Source organism: Ambystoma mexicanum, chromosome 2q (assembly GCF_040938575.1).
Source record: "Ambystoma mexicanum isolate Mex_15411 chromosome 2q, UKY_AmexF1_1, whole genome shotgun sequence".
In the NCBI taxonomy this organism is placed as follows: domain Eukaryota; kingdom Metazoa; phylum Chordata; class Amphibia; order Caudata; family Ambystomatidae; genus Ambystoma; species Ambystoma mexicanum.
Window position 1 is genome coordinate 938938546 of NC_090924.1, and position 16189 is coordinate 938954734.

At 47.4% G+C, this 16189-nt stretch overlaps 1 protein-coding gene across 1 annotated transcript in view; it reads right to left on the minus strand.

Annotated features, from left to right (window-relative positions):
- The window catches only part of LOC138569863 (ATP-dependent translocase ABCB1-like), a 217194-nt gene that overhangs the window by 171521 nt on the left and 29484 nt on the right, over positions 1-16189 (minus strand). The window contains exon 2 of the mRNA XM_069648247.1: positions 15440-15527. Within this exon, the coding sequence (XP_069504348.1) occupies positions 15440-15488 (49 nt within the window). The 5' untranslated portion in view covers positions 15489-15527. The remainder of the gene's footprint in view (positions 1-15439; positions 15528-16189) is intronic.

Genomic DNA, 16189 nt, shown 5'->3' on the forward strand with positions numbered 1-16189 from the left:
GTGGAACTAGCCCGCTGCCCTTGTACATAGTTATGTAGGTAGTGTTCGGTTTCATTTTTGTTTTTATTTCATTTGGACCTTTTGGACATTGGCCACATTTTTGTATATATTTTTTTTATTAGTTAGTGTAGTTAGATAGGTTTCCTTTATTTTGTTGGGATAATGGACCCTGGCTTCTTGCATTGTACATAGTTGTAGACTTGTACATACTTTCTTTTTTAACATTCTCCATCAATGGCTTTTATTTTTATTTCCCATTGGATTTTGTTTTGTGGACATTGACTTTGTACAACATTACTTTGGATTTCAATATTCATTTTTTTTTAATTTTGAACGGACATGCTTCTTTTCATTTTTTTACATTCACATTTCTGTTTCTTCATTTTTGATTCTATTCATGTTTCCTTTAATACATTATTTTTTTGTTGAACTTCAATGTGTGGTATCTCATTGTTTTCATGCATTTCATGTTATGTGTTTTGAGATTCACTGACACCCATTGGGTGTATGTGAGGGACATGTGTTTGTTTCGGAACTTGCAATTGGTGTTCTGTGATGTAATTGCAAATTATGAGTGGGTGGATGCAATACTCGGGTGGGTGTTTTGCATTTGGGGGCTGACCATAGAGACCAGGGTTCTGGATTGTGATGACATGTTGGGTGGGGAACATGAGTTGGACATGGGTGGGGGCCTGGTGGAGGCTGCCCCTGCACTGCTGGGGGGTGGGGGTAGTGGGAGACATGGGTGGGGGCCTGGTGGAGGCTGCCCCTGCACTGCTGGGGGGTGGGGGTGCTGGGGGAAATGGGTTGGACATGGGTGGGGGCCTGCTGGCAGGTGCCCCACAGTGCTGGGGGGTGGGGGTGGTGGGAGACATGGGTGGGGGCCTGGTGGAGGCTGCCCCTGCACTGCTGGGGGGTGGGGGTGCTGGGAGACATGGGTTGGACATGGGTGGGGGCCTGCTGGCAGGTGCCCCACAGTGCTGGGGGGTGGGGGTGGTGGGAGACATGGGTGGGGGCCTGGTGGAGGCTGCCCCTGCACTGGTGGGGGTGGGGGTGCTGGGAGACATGGGTGGGGGCCTGGTGGAGGCTGCCCCTGCACTGCTGGGGGGTGGGGGTGCTGGGAGACATGGGTTGGACATGGGTGGGGCCTGCTGGCAGGTGCCCCACAGTGCTGGGGGGTGGGGGTGGTGGGAGACATGGGTGGGGGCCTGGTGGCAGGTGCCCCACAGTGCTGGGCGGTGGGGGTGCTGGGAGACATGAGTTGGACATGGGTGAGGGCCTGCTGGCAGGTGCCCCACAGTGCTGGGGGGTGGGGGTGCTGGGAGACATGAGTTGGACATGGGTGGGGGCCTTGTGGAGGCTGCCCCTGGTGACTGGGGGGGTGGGGGTGGTGGGAGACATGGGTGGGGGCCTGGTGGAGGGTGCCCCACAGTGCTGGGGGTGGTGGGAGACATGAGTTGGACATGGGTGGGGGCCTTGTGGAGGCTGCCCCTGGTGACTGGGGGGGTGGGGGTGGTGGGAGACATGGGTGGGGGCCTGGTGGAGGGTGCCCCACAGTGCTGGGGGGTGGGGGTGGTGGGAGACATGAGTTGGACATGGGTGGGGGCCTTGTGGAGGCTGCCCCTGGTGACTGGGGGGGTGGGGGTGCTGGGAGACATGGGTGGGGGCCTGGTGGAGGCTGCCCCTGGTGACTGGGGGGTGGGGGTGGTGGGAGACATGGGTGGGGGCCTGGTGGAGGCTGCCCCTGCACTGCTGGGGGGTGGGGGTGCTGGGAGACATGGGTTGGACATGGGTGGGGGCCTGCTGGCAGGTGCCCCACAGTGCTGGGGGGTGGGGGTGGTGGGAGACATGCGTTGGACATGGGTGGGGGCCTGCTGGCAGGTGCCCCACAGTGCTGGGGGGTGGGGGTGGTGGGAGACATGGGTGGGGGCCTGGTGGAGGCTGCCCCTGCACTGCTGGGGGGTGGGGGTGCTGGGAGACATGGGTGGGGGCCTGGTGGAGGCTGCCCCTGCACTGCTGGGGGGTGGGGGTGGTGGGAGACATGGGTGGGGGCCTGCTGGAGGCTGCCCCTGGTGACTGGGGGGTGGGGGTGGTGGGAGACATGGGTGGGGGCCTGGTGGAGGCTGCCCCTGCACTGCTGGGGGGTGGGGGTGGTGGGAGACATGGGTGGGGGCCTGGTGGAGGCTTCCCCTGCACTGCTGGGGGGTGGGGGTGGTGGGAGACATGGGTGGGGGCCTGGTGGAGGCTGCCCCTGGTGACTGGGGGGTGGGGGTGGTGGGAGACATGGGTGGGGGCCTGGTGGAGGCTGCCCCTGTACTGCTGGGGGGTGGGGGTGCTGGGAGACATGGGTTGGACATGGGTGGGGGCCTGCTGGCAGGTGCCCCACAGTGCTGGGGGGTGGGGGTGGTGGGAGACATGGGTGGGGGCCTGGTGGAGGCTGCCCCTGGTGGCTGGGGGTGCAAGGGGACATGCGTTGGTGGGCAGTAGTGCTAGTTGATATGTGGGTTGGCTGGTGGGCATGGCCAAGGTGGATGGGGTGCCTGCAGGACATGTGCTGGGTAGGCCCCTGTGGTGTCAGCCACCTGCAGGGGCCGTGGAGGGTGTAGAGGGTACACCTGGGAGGACCCACACGTGCAATTCACGTGTGCTGCTCCCCGCGCACCCCTGTAATACACATACCCTGATAATATCGCCTGTGTAACTTCCCGCGCACCCCCGAAATACACGTACCCCGCTCAATCGCATATTTGACTTCCCGCGCACCCCCGAAATACACTTACCCCGCTCAATCGCGTGTGGAACTTCCCGCGCACCCCTGAAATCCACGTACCCGGCCAAATCGCGCGTGGAACTTCCCGCGCACCCCTGAAATCCACGTACCCGGCCAAATCGCGTGTGGAACTTCCCGCGCACCCCCGAAATACACGTACCCCGCTCATTCGCGTGTGTAACTTCCCGCGCACCCCCGGAATACACGTACCTCGCTCAATCGCATATTTGACTTCCCGCGCACCCCTGAAATACACGTACCCCGCTCAAACGCGTGTGTAACTTCCCGCGCACCCCAGGAATACACATACCTCGCTCAATCGCGTGTGTAACTTCCCGCGCACTCCCGGAATACACGTACCCCGCTCAATCGCGTGTGGAACTTCCCGCGCACCCCTGAAATCCACGTACCCGGCCAAATCGCGTGTGTAACTTCCCGCGCACCCCCGAAATACACGTACCCCACTCAATCGCATATTTGACTTCCCGCGCACCCCCGAAATACACGTACCCCGCTCAATCGCGTGTGTAACTTCCCGCGCACCCCCGGAATACACGTACCTCGCTCAATCGCGTGTGTAACTTCCCGCGCACTCCCGGAATACACGTACCCCGCTCAATCGCGTGTGGAACTTCCCGCGCACCCCTGAAATCCACGTACCCGGCCAAATCGCGTGTGGAACTTCCCGCGCACCCCTGAAATCCACGTACCCGGCCAAATCGCGTGTGTAACTTCCCGCGCACCCCCGAAATACACGTACCCCGCTCAATCGCGTGTGTAACTTCCCGCGCACCCCCGGAATACACGTACCTCGCTCAATCGCGTGTGTAACTTCCCGCGCACCCCCGGAATACACGTACCCCGCTCAATCGCGTGTGTAACTTCCCGCGCACCCCCGGAATACACGTACCCCGCTCAATCGCGTATTAAACTTCCCGCGGCGCCACTTTTTTGATGCGCTGGGACTCTACCGCCTGCCTTGGTGTGGCGGCCGTGTTTCAGCTTGTGCGTGGCTTTGGCTGTGCGTGGCTTTGCCCTATTTCATTCCATGAATACGTGTGGTTCGAGTGCGTGTGGGCGTTCCCTCTGCTTCCGTGCAGTACATCCCCAGTTACGCCCTTATTTTCGCGTGTTGTTCCCCATTCCGCGCGTTACGCCCCATGTCCCGCCCACTTTCTGGTGTGTGCGCTGAGGTTGTGCGCTTTCACTGTGCGCGTCGCGCACGCCTTTCGCGATGTTGCAGTCACTTGTGCGCCATGCACGGGTTTGGGGCACATCCCGCGGTGAACACGCGCAGGGACTTCCATGAATCGCACGCGTGCGTGTGCGCCTGTTTTTTTCCGCTTGCGCCTGCTTGCGCCTAGATTTTCGGCGCACGTTTGTTCCATGAATCGGCCCCTGAGTGTCATAATGTAGGTACAAAAAAATAGTGATATACGTTTGGTGATTGAGGTATGACCTGTGGCTATGGGCAGTGGTTAGATGGTTCGGTTCATGGCATGACCACAAGGGACCAGCAATGGATTTGGAGACTGGCCATGGTTGCAAGCCATGGGCACTGGCCATTAGTCATTAGGGTATAGCGGACACTGAACTAGAATACAGGGTAGGTGTAGTGAATAATAGGGGTGGTTTGGTTCAGCTGGGGTCATGGTGGAGCCTTGTGCTGTATGCAATTGAACAATGATTTCCATCCGAAGCATGCACTGCTGATAACAGACAAAAGTATGTGTTGCACAAAATAAGTTTCTTAAAAGGAGCTTTATAGTTCTTTAATATATGTGAAAAAAGGAATTACTAATAACTTATATGCAGTGATGTAACAATGAAACATGTATCTATTAAATTGACAGAAAAAGGTTTGTTATGGGATGTTATGGTTAAGAAGCATCCCACCCTTGGGACTCCTCTACTCCAGTAGTTATCCAGTGGCATCTCACCTTGGCATTTCCCTCCTGGGTTCTCATGAGCAATTGCCCATCCATACTGCCCCTTCGATTTATGCACTTCTCTCACTGCATAATGCATATATGCATTTAAAGGAGCATTGTGTACAATTTTCTGGGATAAGTAAGGGAAATGTAGATGGAAAAGATTGTTACATGGCAGTTGGTGTGTGGAAGCTCAATATTGTTATAGGGTTCTCTCTTCGCCTTCTGTAGGCTGCCATGGAAAGGGAAGAGGAGCTTTGCATGGAGCCACGTCTTCCCTTTCCATAGTGGCCATCTTGGAAAAGTATATTCCTTCCTACAGCGAGACGCCACGCACATCCTGCTGTGGAAAAGAAAATCTTTTTAGCACCCCACGTTACCGCTTTGGCAAACCGGGGTGCTAATGGTCTTCATCCCCTGTTGCAGGGGCTGGAACAGGGGACAATGGTCCAGAGCCCTTATTATCCGCCCTTGGTTTGCTTGGGCTGATAACTTGGGCTGCCGGGCTGTTATTGACATGCCCCGGGGTTTCCATCATGGCTCCCAGGGCCATCCCCATGGCTCATGGAAGCTGCCCTGGTGCCTTTCACAGCACCGGTTTTGCCGTGGGTTGAAAGGGACTATGATTCCCATCAAACCCAGGGCTTCCCAGTCATGTGGAACCTAGCTGACGTGCCTTCCATGTCATCCGAAAGATGTCTATTTACTATAGCCACGGCAAGGACACCACGCTCCTTAACCGTTGCTTTGTTCTGGCTCGGCTTTTTGCATTCCAGTGATATCTTCGTTCCATTGATCTCCCGGCTAGTTGACTTCTGGACTGTTACCCGGATGTGGCTTACATTTTTGTCCCTTTCTGTACCCAACTCCTAACCCGTAGAATTGCCTTCCTGGTTCCCCGGTCTCCTCGGCAACAAACTCAGACTATACATCTGGCTTCTCCCATTCTATGTCCGGTGCATCACCCCTTCACTCAGCGTGTTACCTTTTTTTCTCCCGCGGTTGCTTCCCTCTCGCATGCTGCCTACTTACATTGCAACTGCTCCTCAGTTTTTCACCCTTCCCTCTCGCACGCTCCTTACATGCATGGCAGCTGCTGCCTGGTCTATTCACCTTTGGTTAGCTAACGGACACTCTGCTACACCTCGCCTTAAGCTACCAATTGGATTTTCTACTGTGGTTTGCTTTGGGTTCTTTTTTGGACGCTTTGCTGTTTCGCGCCTGCCCCGCCTGTTGGACGCACTGCTGCTTTTCACTACAGGCCAAAAATAGGATATTTTGCTGGATACCTCCTTGGACTTACCTCTAGGATCCTGTGCTGAAAACCTGTCATCTTTGGTCCCCAGAGACTCTAGCATCACCCCTAAGCAGCGACCTCGTGCAGTACGTGTCAGGGTTCTCTGTGTTAGGTGCTTCCTTTGGGACTTGGTTCTTCTTGGTGTCTCCCCCACAACAACTGTTCAGCCGCCGGCTGCTTGATGGATCAGAAAGTAGGTTTCCGGTTTAACTACACAGAGCAACAGGTAGGAGTGGGGGTAACTCAGGGTGGTGAGGCTGGAAAGTGCAGTTCTTCTCCAACGTGATATTCATTATATCCATTGTATTCTTTTTCCTAGCTCTGCTGTTGCACCTGCCTTTTCACTGAAGCCCCTGGCCTGTCAGGTGTTCTTATTGTCCTGCAGGCTGCTCTCTTGCGGGGAAAGTCTTTCTTTCGTCCATTTCATAGTACAGTCTTGAATACCCTCCAAGAACTGAGATCGTCCTGGTATGTGGTCTCGATATTCCAGTCCACAGCACGTGACCATTATCTCCTGTTCCAGTCCCTGGAACGGGGGAGGAGTTCCACGCTATTCCCATTAGCGTAACAAAATACTAATGGAAATGTTGGAAAATCTTATTGAGTCCATGTACTTTACTGAGAAATGTAAAGTAGATGGAGTCAATAAGATTATTTCTTTTAGTTCTATTTTTTAACTCTGAAAGGTGGTTCCTAAAGGAATATGTCTTTTGTTGTTTTTGGATGTTTTTTTTATTTTCGTTTTTTGCAGAAGAGGTTAGAAAGTAAGGTGGGGTGGGAAATGAGGGAAGAGGCACCAAGCACTAATATGGAGGGGTAGGTGGACAGGGGATGATGTTGCGCATGTGTTACATCTAAGGTAGGGGTCAGTGCTTCTCATTCTCCTTGATTACAGCTTCAAAAGCACTTTGTAATTGCTCCCCCCTTCAGAATGGCGTGTTGTAATAGGACTGTTGTCTTCGAAAGATGTGGATCAACAACCTCTTTTATTACTTGCACTGTAGCTGGTGGAATATTGTGTCGAGAAGAAGTAGGCTGTGTGGTTACAGTATTAGTTGAGGAAGATGAGGTGGAGGAAGACGGCCTACTACTTGCTAAGAAAGGAGCAACCTTTCTGAGAGCATTGCAGTAGTTGGATTGGGTGTGGCGGTGCATGAAGGTGGTTCCATAGGAGTATGCGACCGGGTACAATGTTGCATTTTACTTTGGCAGCTTTAGCCTTGGGTACATTCCCAATAGTGGTAAAGAACTGCCACACCCATGATTATCTCTGGGTGATAGAGGTAGGCACTTCCTCTACCTCAACTTTTTGGTCCTCTTCATTGTCTTTGGAAGAACTGCACTTATTTTGTTGTGTAGGTCCTCCAGCTGGTGGTGGCTCTTGGGGAGGTTGGATGGCAATAGCTGATGCTATTTTTAAAATATATAGTTTTGCTAATATTCTTACTCATTATCCATTAACAATCTAGTACAGAGCACATACTTGGAAGAATAAGTGTAGGAGCTGTGCAGGGGTACATTTTGAGCTTGATAGTTGCTAGATCAGCAGAAAGTGCAGTTCCGAAAAAGGTCCACAACTCACATACCCGATCGCAAAGTGCAGACGCATTTTGTGGACACGTCATCATGACGTGCTTCGTCACGTGAGACTGTCAGAAAGTATGCAATGAAGTCAGACGTTGACGGAAGTAGACTGGTGCAAAGACTGTGGGAAAAGTTGCAAAAAGTGTATAAAGTGTTAAAAATGATGCTAAAAGGTGGGAAATGGCAGACTTGTATGGCAAAACTTTCTAAATTGGACAAAAAAGCTATATTGAAGTTAGCATGATGTTAGTAAGTTGTAGGAAATTAGCATGCACTGGTAAAAACCCATGAAAACTGAAAAAACGTGGGATGTTATGTTGAAAAGTAAAACCGAAAAACCTCATCGCCAGTTATGGTAAGATAAGCAACCACAACTCGCGCTAACACCATGCACTGCTATGACTAACACCCAGCAAATCAAAGATGACATCACAAATTTCATTGATATCACATATGAAATTAATTTTGATGAAGTCTCTACAAGGGGATGCGTTTATAATATTGGTAACAAGATGTCTGGGTTGATCGGGAGACCCATCATGAACTACTCAATCTATTAAAGAATGTACTCATCTAAACAAAAAATTATATTGGAGTGCTGTTGTTAATACAGGAACCTAATCATACATAAACATAGGCAATAGCTGCAGCATGCAAGACAGAAGTTAAACATGTAATAAATAGCTAACAATTCAAGACTTACTACACACTTGTGCTAGTACAAACAATACATATGAAGACCCACAATGCATACACATCAGAGGCACATACAGGGAAACTAAAGTAAGGAAGACAGAAAGAAACAGCATCACCAGAAAATATTAATAACATTAAAGTTTATCTTCATGTATAAAAATGAATTGTGTGTTTGAGGCCTACTTATTGCTCCATGTATGTGCAACATGAGCGGAGACCAAACTCTAAGGAAAGTACTTTATGAATATATAAAAGATTATAGGTTAATGTGTAGATATATAGCACCTTCTAAACTTTGGAAATTCTCACTGTCAGTAAAAACAAAGAAGTAGCCTAATCGTTATCAGTAAACAAAAACAAGTGTCCCAGACATGTGGTGTCATCAATGTCATTTGTGATGTCATCTTTGATGTCCTGGGTGTTAGTCTTAGCAGTGCGCAGTGGTGGCGCGAGTTATGGTTGCTTAGCTTACCTTAACTGCCGAATTTGAGTTTTTTCGGTTTTACATGTAACCATATCGCCCCTTTAACCATGTTTTTTCAGTGACGATCAGTAATGTCATATCTGCCTTTTGCCTTGACAGCTGGGTATCTTTTGCCTTCAGGAATATGTCTAACCCAATAGCTTAAGCTCATTCTGTAAAGTGAACTATAGATGACTAAGAGCATGACAAATTGGCCCTATTCTTGGGGACTCCATTAAGCATCTTTCATGGGGTTGATACAGAGTATTTCATGTTTAAGTATTCGGCCGAGGTTCCTTCGGAGACAAATAATCATTTGAGGACTTGGCCATTATCTTCCGTTCACGACTTCATGATGTTAAGGGGTGTAATACAGTATCAAATGCAGAAGACCCACCAGACCTAAGAGTAGGCATGGCTCAGCTGTGTCCATTATGTGAAGGTCGGTGTCAGCAACTTTGGTTGAACGAAAAACAACCTTGTTGCTCAAGAATCACACGTAGTTTGCTGCTTTCAATATTCTTTCTCACAAATGTGATAATGACATCCTTTTTGGTGGTGAGAGTTCTCAGCACGAGTTTATTTCAGAAGACTGCTTAGCCACCTTATTCAGGCTATCGGGAATTAGGAGTCAATGGGCCTCATTACGACCCTGGCGGTAAGTTACCGCCAGGGCCGTGACTTTACCGCCATGGCGCAAACTACGTTTACGCCATGGCGGTAAGGGGATTTACCGCCCCATTCCGACCTTGGCGGGGCGGTAAATCCCCAATCCCCATTTACCCTTCCCCATTCCCATTTTTGCCCCATAGGGCATAATGGGAGTGGGGAAGGCGTTAATTACGCCACCGTAAATTACGGTGGCGTAATTAACACCAAGTTCCCTTACCGCCATGGTTTTTTACACCTGCTAAAAGCAGGTGTAAAAACCGCCATGGCGGAAAGGGAACTCGTAATTGGCGGAAAGGGGTTGGCGCAGCTAACGCTGCCGCAAACCCCTTTCCGCCAGGGTCGTAATGAGGCCCAATGTGATTAAGGCAGCCGGGCCCAGGACAGGTGTGCTGATGTTACCTGGGCTGGTTGGCCTTGGGCCGGCTAGGTAGCTGTATGCAGTGTATGCAGATGATTTGCCTGCGGGCCTCAGATGAAAGGAAAGGGAATTCATTTCTGTTACTATATTTATAGTGCATGTTTAGCACTCTGCAGCAGGAATTCAGCAAAAAGAAGGCTAAGCAGTAGCTTATGGGATGGAAAGAGTGTTGGATCGTGGTCAGGAAGGAGTCAGTCTGTACATGGAGCTGGCCTAATCCATGTTGCAAGCAACTTGCACCAACATTGGTTGTTCCCTACCTACCATGGAAGGGGGCCATACATGTCCTGCAAGATGACAAGTATTCGGCAAATTCTTGAAAATCATTTCCCACCTTTTCAAAGAACTACTTTGCTTGTTGTATTAATTTTGGCATGAGCCTTTCTGGTGTGGATATTACTTATTTTTCTCACTGTGAATGGTAAGCCTCGTATTTCTGAGGTTGGTTTCTTCCACCTCCTAATTATAGCATTCTCAGTGCAATTGCGGTTGATAGCTGGGTAATAATGGCATCGAGGTTTCACCCTGTGGGAGATGGGGTCCTCTAAAATGCTATCGGCAGAGCTGACCAATTGAGCAGAAATGCTATCAATCAACCGTTTGTTTGGTCTTGGGAGAGGAGGATTGAGTACACGCACTTAGTAGTGAGAGATTGATTTTTCTCTGGGCATTCATTTAAAGATAGAGTACACAAATGAAAATGTGCACACGAGGGAATTGCAACCTGGTCTATTAGATATATAATGCTAACTCTATAGTCCATGATAGTTTGTGAGGCGACATTAAGCCAATTCTCTATTAGGATGAGGCTGACATGGTTGCGCTCAATTGTGTCTACAGAATCTACATTGTGGACGAGCAGCACATGTATACGATATGATATGGCATTTATAACGCACCTATACACAAGTGTTTCAAGGCGCGATGCAGCAAGGGAGGGGGAACAGAGGGAAGACAGGGACAATGAACCTACTAGGCCAAGTGTCATTCAGATCGCGCAAGTGCAGGGGGTGAGGACAGTGCAGTACATGGGAAAATCGAATAAATAAAACAATATGAGAAGTAGGGCCAGCTAGTGGTGAATGCAAGGCTAAGTGCAGACATCAGGTGTCAAATGCTGGTGGGGGACTGTAGGGATACAAAAAACAGTCCCCAAGTGCGGGGGTTGCCAGGGAGGCAGTGCAGGTGTGTAATGGCGGGGGAGGTGACATGGGCCCGAGATCAGAGGGTGACCAGGTAACCGCCCTCTGATATAGGGCAGGAGTGTAGATTATGCCACTGCTATTTGCAGATTTCCGTTTGTAAATTGCTGGAATTGCATGGCACCATTTACTTGGACGAATTTGGTGACTGGTGCTTTCAGGTGGATTTATTAATAGAGACGCCTGAAATGTGGAAACAGGGACTTCCGCAGAAAAGTCTGGACAACTTTCCTCGCCAGTGCTGTCTGCTCCGAACAAACTAATTGAAGGACACACCTTGTACTCTGATGTGTACATCCCACTCCTCCCCTAATAATCGTACTGAAACTGACCTGTTTTAATCATGTGTCCTAAATTAACACCTTTGTTCAAAACTGGGTTGATAACGGGTTCAGCATTGCCCCCGATTCCAAGAGCTTCAACTCTTGCCTTATGTGTTAAACTGTAACTCACTATAAAGGGGTCTGCAACTTGTGTTTCTCAGCTGCCTCGGACTGTGACTCCCGTGATCTCTCATGATTGACTAGTCTGATTAGGGTAGGTGGGAGTTGTAGCCCAAGCCCTCTTCAGAGCCAGAGGTTGCACACCCCGGGCACATGGGGATGAGGAAAGGAGGATGCCCTGTGTGTACTTCCCATCATTGTAGATGCCAGATCCTAGAATTGGAAGTTTGTGTAAATTACGACAGACCACGTGACCGTTTTGAGATGGAGATGAACCCCTTGACTGATGCGGCCTGATGACCGAAGAAACAAACAATGAGAAATCATGTTTGCCATTATCGTCTGCCTTGAATCAACACAAACCTACATTTGGGGAAAAATAGATTTGAGTTTCATAACTGATTCAATGAAAAATAAATGTATACAAAAACATTCCGATTGCATTAGTGAGAAAATAAACACAAGAGAAATATATCGAGTACCACGTTTTTAAAAATATCCATTAGCAGCAAGAAGCCTCTGTGAGGTCAAAGTGTGCTCTTTAAACGCACCCGTGGTGTTATGGTGTATGGCCAATCTTAAACCCCAAATGCCTAATTAAGCAGGTGAAGGCCTCATTAGGCATCAGTGCTTAAAGAGCCAAGAATACAATACCAGATCGACTACGGTCCAGGTCACACTAATTGAAGCCCCAAAAAAAGCATAATGAAAAGGGAAACCCTGCGTGGTTTTTTTTAATATGCCAGAATGCACAGTATAAGTAAAACAAGAATTAATTTTAAACAGTGACTAATTTCCCTGGGATGATTCACTGCTTTGTGCTGCATGCCATTCCTCCCAACTAAGCTTCTTATAATATTTTAAGGCGACTAATACACACTCATATAGAATGTGACCCGTGTTTTTTTCAGATAGATTTGGCATGTTATGAAAGATCATTATAAACGGAAACGAAGATTAACAAAGTATTACATTTACTGTCTCTCATCTATCCACGTAAACCTCACTCTAGGTTGCAAAATGGCTGGTGCCATTAGTCCAGTTAAAAGCGCTTCCCCGCAGCAAGAGTTGTAATATCAACACTACATTGGTGTAACTCAATATCCTGGTCCCTTCTGTAACTAAAGCTTACACGGTGCACTGAAGCCAGTCACATACATTATTCACATCTAGACGTGCAACAGTACAACCCTCTATCAGGAAAACCAATGCCTTCTGATCTGGACCGCTACAAGACTCAATCGCGCCGTCAGATACTGGGCAGGCCATTAAGCATGGTCGCAAATGAAGAAAACAAAATTTGGATTAGGTTTTATTGGTAAAAATACCATTAACCCAACTGGTAAAACGGAAATATTATAAATACAATTCATGTAATACATTGACAAACATAAGAATAATTCACCAACATACAGTTAAAAATAAATGTCCTTAATTTTCATCATTATATCATGCTCTAATTATTTTCCTCAATTGTCTCCCCAATGTAGTCAAAGCATAATTAAGCTTCATGTTTTCTCCTGAATAGACCTGTGTCCAGAATTGATCTGTCTGTATACTCAGCAGATTATTCACAATTTTATCATATCCGTCGTTATGAATCCAATCTAATTTAGGATATCATCATAAATGCTGTATAGACTCAATCTCACATTCACATATGCAACATATTCTCATTGTATTCACAATTGTATCATATCCATGGTTATGAATCCCATTTAATTTAGGACATGATCATAAATGCTGTATAGTCTCAATCTCACATTCACATATGCGACATATTCACTTTGTATAGGGAATTTTTAGCCAAGGCGCCATGTCGTTCTAATGTGGGTAATTGTTACAATCAAATTTTGTGATAAACCTATGACCCTCGGAAATGCGTATTTTGTATAGATACTTAAAAGGAACTTTCATTGGGATGCCTTGTGTGCTGTATTGGCAAAAAGTGGTCTTTTTTGCGAAGTACCTAATATTATTAATTCCGTCCCAAATGTCTGCTTTCTTTTTCATTTCTATCATGTCCAAACCATAGTTACAGGGTTGGCTAGGTACCAACTATTTCTTCATGAATGTTATTAATGTCTACTAGCCAATTTGTAGTTGTTTCTGTAGTATATACCAAATTTAAAATTTGGTTGAAGCAGTTATAGATATTACCTTGTTTTATGGACTGTTCTTCCTCACCGGGGCCACCGAGAAGTCCCCAGGTGCTCTGGTGCTTGTGAAAACGAGGGTGTGGAGAAAATAAAAAGGATGAAGTGGGGGATAAGTAGGGTGTATTGGGAAAAAGAAAATGAGAGTTGGGATTTCCTGTTGGCAGCTTTAGTTCTGTTTGCACTGCTCAATGAGCATAAGTGTAGCGTTCGGGTCGGTGCGACTTCTCATGTGCTGTTGTGAGGGATTATGTGTTGTTAGTCTGTTGTTGCAGTGTGCTGAAGTATGTGCGTATTGCTGTGCAGAGATGTGGTTGTGTGAGTTTCTGTATGGGGTGTATGTGAAAGGTTGAGGTTTTAGAGTGGGGTTAGCGGGTTTTCCTTAGCTCTATCTTTGCGTTGCTGTACTAAATAAATACTCTAACATACTTTACGACAGGTACGAATAGTTGTCAGGCCCAATTCACTACTTATGGCTTCTATAGGGGTTGTAGCGGATATTGCCAAAGTTTTCCTTCAAGGACTTTTATCCATTCCAATCCTTCATCTAGAAAGATCAAGCCCATAGAATATACTTGGTGCTAAACTAGCCTCTATATTTAACCAGGTCTTCAGACTGTGGGAGATTAGTGATTTTATGGTATTACATTTTTTGACGGTTTTATTCCCAATATCCTCCGCCACTAATTTACTGTTGAAAGCATCATATATTGTTATTCCTAAATATATGTATGTTATCACAATTTCTATCAGGGTTTCATCGAGTTTCCGTACACACCTTTTATACTGCTCCTTATTTTTCACCCCCATTGATCACCATGATCTTGTTCTTTAAGGAATTAATAGTTAATTAATTATCCTTGGAATTCTCATGCAACGCAGACATGCTGTGTTGTAACCCTATTGGAGTGCCTCCCCAGATGGCAGTAGCATCCGCATAAGATAGCCATGTGATAGGGTGAGTTCCAATAGGTTTAGTTCTTTAATGCCATATCTAAATCTGATACATAAATATTACACAATATGGGTGCCAGAGTGCATCCTGGTATTAAACCATAGTTTGTATCGATTGTATCACCTAGTTGGCCGTCAGAGTTAATTCTCACGTGTGCAGTGGTATTTGAATAAATAGCCTTAAGGAAATAAAGTATTGTTTGATCTAGTGCCCATTTCTGTAATTTTAGCCAGAATGTTTACATGTTGACAGTGTCAAAGGCTCTGCAGTAATCTATACAGCAGATCGAGTGTTTCAGTTGTGTTGCTAATAGTTGTGCAAATCAATTAAGATGAATTCGACAGATTCCCCATTGTATTCATACCACACCTGAATTTGTTGTTTATTCAACTAGCGTATCAACCATGGCGAGCAATCAGTAATGTTCTGGAAATTCTTTGTTCCTTTTTAAATATCAGCACTAGGATTGATCGGTGCCCTCTCTCAGGGATTATACCATGAGTCTAAATAGTTGCTCTATAATCATTGCCCATCCTATAGGGTTCTTTTTTAAAACCGCATTAGCCTATTGATCTGGGCCAGGTGCTCTAGACGCCTTTTCTTTTTACAATATTCCAACGCCCCGGCACCCACATGCGCTTCACATTTCCATTCTTTGATATTTAAGAGGGTGGATAGAGTGTCGCACTGCACAGCTCAGAACACTTCCATCCAAAATTCTCAATGAGGAGCAGCCCACACACTGGTCCTACTAGCACCTTCGGGAATGACAGTGGACCTTCCAAGCTTCACACAATGTCCCCCTACATGTATCCCAAGACAGAGTTAAAAATGAAAGTTTGCGGTTCTTACTAAAATCTGCTGCGTCCTTTTGAAGGTAGGTTGGGATGTCGTCCTTCATCTTCCCTTCACCGATTGGTCCCTGAAAATCCACCTAGATCTGGAATCCAAAGAGGAGACTTATGAAATGACATTCTGGGGGCATTACTCGGTTATTTCAACTTGCCACTGTTTAACACTTGGTCGTGAAAATGCATAATTATAACTTTTTTTGTACAGCACTTGATAAACAGTGTTTGCCTTTGCCAAGCACAGTAAAGAGCAGGAGTTATTATTCAGGGTGAGAAACGCCCCAAAAATGACCCAGAGAATTCTGAGGGTCACTTTCGGGGGTGGGTGCCTGACACTGGCACCTTCACTGCCCAGCATGGTCTACCGCTCCCAGCACAACTATCAAGACTTTTTTCCATTTCCAATTTAAGTGGTTTTTAATACATAAGAAATTAAATCATTGGTGCTATTTAAAACCAAACTGGAGACAGACAATACAGATTCATTTTATTTTAATGGCGATGCTCACTCGCCTTGACCATCTTCTGTTGCGTACGGCCAAGACTGGAATAATGATTGGCTGTGCCAGGAAATCCCCAGCAGCTGAACTGAGTCTTTAATAAATGAAGACAGGCAAGGTGTGAGAAAATCAATGGGTACAATGTTTCAAAACTCCCTTTACCCCCCCCCCCCCCCCCGAGTAAAAGCTTATTCCACTATAGCAAATGAATGTAGGTGCCCCAGTCCATAAAGGATCTGTGCAGGCTAATC